Source organism: Plasmodium fragile, assembly GCF_000956335.1.
Source record: "Plasmodium fragile strain nilgiri unplaced genomic scaffold supercont1.32, whole genome shotgun sequence".
NCBI lineage: Eukaryota > Apicomplexa > Aconoidasida > Haemosporida > Plasmodiidae > Plasmodium > Plasmodium fragile.
The window spans coordinates 97,160-103,189 of record NW_012192612.1 but is presented as its reverse complement, the minus strand read 5'-3'; the positions used below and the strand labels follow the sequence as shown (position 1 = coordinate 103,189).

Genomic DNA, 6,030 nt, shown 5'->3' with positions numbered 1-6,030 from the left:
AAAAAAAAAAAAAAAAAAAAATGTTGAAAACACCTCCCATTTTATGGGGCCATTTTTTCATATATATTGCTACGCGGCTGAGGGGCTCCGAAAAAAAAAAAAAAAACTAGCACTATAACAGGACCCCTTGCGTCCCCCACTGGTCGTATGTTCAACCGGCCTGTCCCAACGATCCCCCAAAAAATAAAAGTTGGACGAAATGCTCGTTTTGGGTAGTCATTTGGCATATATATACAAATTGGGGGCCTCAAATTTACCTCTCCTTCCATCAAGTCACAGTTGTGTCAAGTACATTTGGTGGAACGGTCCGTTAGTATGTCGTTCTATGTGTGTGACGCTAAGCTGTGTTTGCGGCGGCGCCCCACACAACTGGGGGGAGTAACGCTACAAGTGGGGTTTGACCTGCGCCCGTAGTGTGAGTACACCCTGCTTTTTTATGTCTCCCCCCCCAAAAGGGGCATCCTTGCTTGTGCACATTTTTTCCTGCAGTGATGGAGTAGTTTTCCCATCGGTTAATTGGAACTGTTGAAGGGGCATTTCTTCCAAGCGGGCTGCTGTTCGCGAAGTATGCAGCTAGCTAAAATGTAGCGAATTTTTTTTTTTTTTTTATTTGTAGCTAGCTATTTTAAAAAGTGCGAATAAAAAAATGTGTATGACGTTTTGGGATTGATCTGTGGGGGTGTAACACCTACAGGTGAGCGCGCATGTAGGTACGTACACATGGTGACACACAAAATGAGGGCACATTTTCCGTTGAGAGGAAAGGGCCTCTTAAACATGGAGAAGCACACTTTATCGCAACATTTTTGAATGTCGTTAAATTATGTGGCATTTTTTTGTCAAATAGGCGCTCAATACGTTATTTTATGTTTTTTTTTGTATTTTTATTTATTTTATTCTTGTCTGTCCTGGTACATGCAGTATACCATTCTGCATGATATTTCCCCCCACTTGTTATCTCAATCGCGTGAACACTGCTCTGTAAGGAAATAGGGAAAAAAATATGTCCCATCGAGTTGTGCACAATTTGAGTTTGTTTTACGTCGTGCAATCGCACCGTTTGTATGCTGCGCAGAGGTTGCAAAGGCAGATTCGATCTCGTGACAGGCAAAGCGCAGACATTTTTTCATCAAAGGGAAAAACAGCAAGGTACACGTTGTATACGTGTGCATGGTCGCGTAAGTATAAGCATACGTACGCGTGGGCATAAGCACAACTGCAGGAGAGACACAACCCCTTAGACGTACCACACAGCCGTCGAAATGGAAGGCAAGAAGTACGACATCCTGCTGCTTGGCAGCACGGGCTACACGGGCCAAATGGTATTAGAATATTTTTTGAAAAACTACCAAAGGGAGATCTCCAGTGGGGACTTAAAACTCCTGTGTGGTGTCAGAAGTACAGAAAAGTTTAGCAACATTTTGTTAAGAATGCAACAAAAGGATGGTGTCACGTGTAGTGAAATGATTGACACGAAACAATGCGATGTGTGTAACTACGATTCCATTTTAAGTTGTTGCAATATGTGCAGAGTGGTCATCAGCACCGTGGGTCCATATGCAATATACGGGTATAATATTGTTAAGGCATGTGTTGCAGGAAACTGCCACTACGTAGATGTGTGTGGTGAGCACACGTTCATGTTGAACATATACAAGGAATTCAACGAGATTGCGAAGAAGAAAAAGCTAAAAATTATTCACAGCGCCTCTTTCATTTCAGCCATTAGCGATTTGGGAACATTTATAATTCAAGAGGAGTTTTTAAAAAGGTACAAACAGCCATGTCCATATATTCGAATAAGACTCTCTGCGGAAGGCAGTGAGTTTAGAACGGTGGGGAAAACGACCATAAAAAGTTTTTTACAATTCAAAAAGGACGTTAAAAATGCCTACAATGAACATTACTTGTGTGAAAGTAAACATGACAAAGTGGTGAATGATGAGGCGAGTTGTTATTTACTAGAAAAGGAAAAAAAAGAAAAATCATTTTTCGACTATGAGGAAGAATTTGGATATTGTTTTGGTACAAATTATTCGAGAGCAGAAGAAGCCTACGTTTTGTGGTCAAATTATTTGCTTAATTATAGGTATGGGAAAAATTTGATTGTGAGTTATCAGCATTATGACGCACACTTGACGACCCCCATGTACGTTTTGAGGAAAATTTTTTCTACTGTGAAGAATTTGTTTAGTAGCGTGGTGGCGCTTGCGCTGAGGCCGTTCGGCTTGGGAAATTATTTGGCGAACAAGTACGTGGACTGGTTGCACAAGCCGAAGACAGCGGCCGAGTTGAGGAAGGCCTTTTGGTCTTGCGCTGTGGTTGGGCAATCCTGCGTGGGGGTAAGCAGTTCTTCGGAGGGTGCCCAACCGGATAGCAGCAACCAGGAGCGGAAGATCTTCCTCCACTTGAGCGGAAAGAATGAAGACCCGGGATATCTCCTAAGCGCCAAAATTATTTCGGAATCGGGGCTGTCATTATTGAAGTCTACTACGTTACCCGACACCTTTGGAGTCGTTTCCGTGTCCGTTGGCCTCGGCCAAGTGGTAGTGGAGCGGCTTCGAAAGGCCTCGCTCGACATGCGCATTGAGGTGTGAACAGGGGTCAGGTGTGCAAACCATTTGTGCACATTAGGGTGGGGAGCAGTAAAAAGCCGGGGGGTGGCCACCCTCCCAGTCATGTGTAATCATTAGGCCACACAATTTGTACGTCCCTACCGTTTGCCTTAACCTGCATTTTGCTTTGCCCGTTTTTAAGCAAATCGAAGTGTTTTTTTTTTTGTAAAAATATGGCAAAATGTGAATTGTTTCGCTGTGCGCATAATAAAGTGCCCCTTTTTTTTTTTTTTTTTTTTCCTCCTCCCCAAAATGGATACATAAATAATGTTGTTGTGGCCGAGAATTTGCCTTTTTAGATTTGTTTGTTTTTATGGAGAGCCATTTTGCCGCATTCCGGATTGGGTCAACCGAATAGTCCTATCGCAAAATGGCAATCGAGAATTCTCCTCTCCCTTTTAATTTGTTTCCTTTCATTTGATGAATTAAAAAATGTAATAAAAATGTTTAACGGGCAGCTTGTTAAAAATGGGCGAAAAGGAAAAAAAAAAAAAAAATAATAAAATGTGCGTCACTTGTGTTGTTATCCTGTCAGGTATGCTTTTCACCACGGAGTAGAATAGAATCAGTGGGTTGGTGCAAGCGTTTTAAGCAAACGAGTGAACCCTGTCATTTGCATTATTACGGTGTATAAGGTTCGTGTAATTTTTTTTTTGGTCAATTGGGTCACCAATAGCGCTGCGCTCGCATAGGCTTTTTTTTTTTTTTAAATGGGAAATCCCAAGGAGTAAAAGAAGCTCGCACAGATGGTACAAAGCCGATCTACAGGTGCACTCGAGGTAATGCAAAATTGCTAACGCGGTATGCTTGCCTTGCTGGAGGGAATTTCTTCCATAAAATGGCACTCCGTCCCCCCCGCCCTCTTTTTGTAGGTGGCGCAACCGAATACGGAAAATGTTGGGAAGCGCTAAAACAAAACCCGTAAGAAGGAAATCCATTACGCGTATTGCAATGAAAAAAACGGCGCAAAAAAAAAACAAAATATCCTTAACTAGAGGGAAGGGAAAACCCCGTTTGGCTTTTCAGCCTATGAAAATTTCTTTTTTTTTTTCTTTTTATATTTTTTTCTCCTTTTTTTTTTTTTCTGCATTGGAACTTGTAAGCAAAGTAAAAAAAAAAATAAAATAAATAAACTTCAACATTGCGTAACATTCCACATTTGTTAAAAAGCTCTATGCGGAAATCTTGACCATTACAGTGACGATTACTTTCTTTACAAGTGAAGCAACTGCTACTACTTACCTCAGCCTGACAGAAGGATCGCAGTTTACTCCAAAAAGGAGATACACGATTTTAAGATAAGAGGATCGCCAATTTAAAGAAAAAATGGGTAAGCATATATTTTATTTTTCATCAAGGTGAATGTAGCCTTTTGTTGCGTGCCAACGACTGAGCACAAAAATGCATTGCGGCGATGTACCAGTGTGACCTAAACACGTACGCGGAGAGGAGAGATGCTCGTATGTGCATTGTGCTTGGTTAATTTAATGAGCGTTATGTTAATCAACGTTAAGCAGCTTCGTAATTGGAGGGCGGCATGTTCTGCCATGTGTGGGAAAGCAGGCCTCCTTGACGATTTAATCCCCTCCCCGTATATATGCTTGTATTGTGGCCCCGTCTGTGGTTTATCCCGATGGAGTTGACTAAAATAAGAATTGGGTTCAACGATTGGCCATTTTTTTCATCCCCGTTATGTGAAATGTGCATACGTTTGTGCCTCTTCTGCAAAGCTTCCTTTTTCGATTTTGTAAAGTGTCATTTTTTACAAAACTGGCGGAACGGGGTGTTACCACTGCGTCCTCCCCACGCATACGTTGTGCCGTGAAGAAGATCATGTTACACATCTTCACCCTATTTTGAATCGTCCCTCCCTTAGGAAAGGTACACGGATCATTAGCTCGTGCGGGAAAGGTCAAAAACCAGACGCCCAAGGTTCCCAAGGTGTCCAAGAGGAAAAAGTTGACAGGAAGGGCAAAGAAGAGACAATTATATAACAGGAGATTTTCAGACGGAACGGGAAGAAAGAAGGGACCCAATTCGAAATTGTAAAAGTGTCTGGCAGTTCGTATGACGTACGCTAGTCATTCTTTGTAATTCGTTGGAGGGTTATTGTTGCCGTTTTGTTACTATTAAGGAAAATGTTTTTTTTTTTTTTTTTTTTTTTTTTTTTCCTCCACTGAAAATTTGAGCTAACAGGAGGATAGCTTTTCCGCATTGGATATATAGTCCATTTAGGGGGAAATGTTATCGTATATTTTTTATTTTTCATTTTTCATTTTTTTAACACATTTTTGCATTTCCGGAGAGGAATCAGTTCGGAATGGGCGTCTGAGGAGACGTCGTAATGGATACCCGAACAGAGAAACGAACTAAGGAATAAAACTTGAACATGATTTTTACGAAACATTGTGTATCATCCCTCACGTGAGGAAAAAAAACGAATGAGTTGTCATTTCGCGGTTAAGCTATGGTTACACATGGGCTACATAAACAGAAAAAAAAAAAAGGGGGAGAATTGTTATACACATATAGTGTAGCTTAACATATGTATGCAGCGAGTGTTGCCCTTTTTGTTTGTTCGAGGAAAAGGGGATTGTCTCAGTTTTGCAATTCTTTTCTTTTTTTTTCCATTTTGAGCAAATTGATGCGCTCGCGTTCCTTGGCTTGGTCCACTTCGCTGGTCCTGTTCGTTTCGTTCGCGTTGTTATAAAAGTGCAACGCCAGGACGGCGGCAAGGAGAATGTAAAAATTGATGGAGAAGAAGGTGATGTTTTTTTCAAAGGCTAGAAAGCTCCCCATGTCACCATTGTGTTCATTTGTTTTTTTTTCCGAGTTGTGTTTGGTTTGGTGAGTTGCCTCTTGTTTGGGTGCTACTCTTTCGTCGTGTTCATTTCTGCTTGCAGAGTAGCAGCAGCGGCTATGCGACGAACCGCCAGCAAAATAGGTGGACTTGAAGTGGGTAGCTTTTCTTAAAAAAATGGTTGTTCCTGGGGTTTTTACTTTGGGCACGCGCCTCATGATGATCATGTTGGTGTGTTGCGGTGCTGGGGGCTAAAAATGGCGCTGCGTGTTTTCTCCTTTTTTTGCGTTTTCTGTATTTTGCAATTTGTGTGAAGCGGTTATTCCCACTTGGGCGCTTCTCCTTTACGTGTGTGCCTCTCTTTTAACTACGGCGAACGGACCAAGTGCATGCAGGTGTGAACGGGAGGCGCCAAATTGCGTGTACATCTTGGGGAGGACAATGACCCACTTTTGTATGTAATTCCTGGGTCGTGGTAGTGTACGTACTCTGCGTAAGCTTCGAACGGTAGGTTACTAAATTGTGGGAGAAAAAAAAAACTTTCCACCACAGGCACTTTACATTTTCTTAACTAAATGATTACTTTTGATGGGGACTAATAAAAAAAAAAAAAAA

The 6,030-nt window shown here is 41.6% G+C and overlaps 2 protein-coding genes across 2 annotated transcripts; one reads left to right on the top strand and one right to left on the bottom strand.

Moving 5' to 3' along the window:
- Positions 1 to 1,262: 1,262 nt before the first annotated feature.
- Positions 1,263 to 2,597, top strand: AK88_03005 (uncharacterized protein; the record flags this gene model as incomplete). Its single annotated transcript, XM_012480628.1, has 1 exon — positions 1,263 to 2,597. One exon carries the CDS (start codon positions 1,263 to 1,265, stop codon positions 2,595 to 2,597), a length of 1,335 nt encoding a protein of 444 aa, XP_012336051.1.
- Positions 2,598 to 5,213: 2,616 nt separating this feature from the next.
- On the bottom strand, positions 5,214 to 5,642 carry AK88_03004 (uncharacterized protein; the record flags this gene model as incomplete). Its single annotated transcript, XM_012480627.1, has 1 exon — positions 5,214 to 5,642. The coding sequence occupies one exon, from the start codon at positions 5,640 to 5,642 to the stop codon at positions 5,214 to 5,216; it is 429 nt and encodes a 142-aa protein (XP_012336050.1).
- Positions 5,643 to 6,030: the final 388 nt, after the last annotated feature.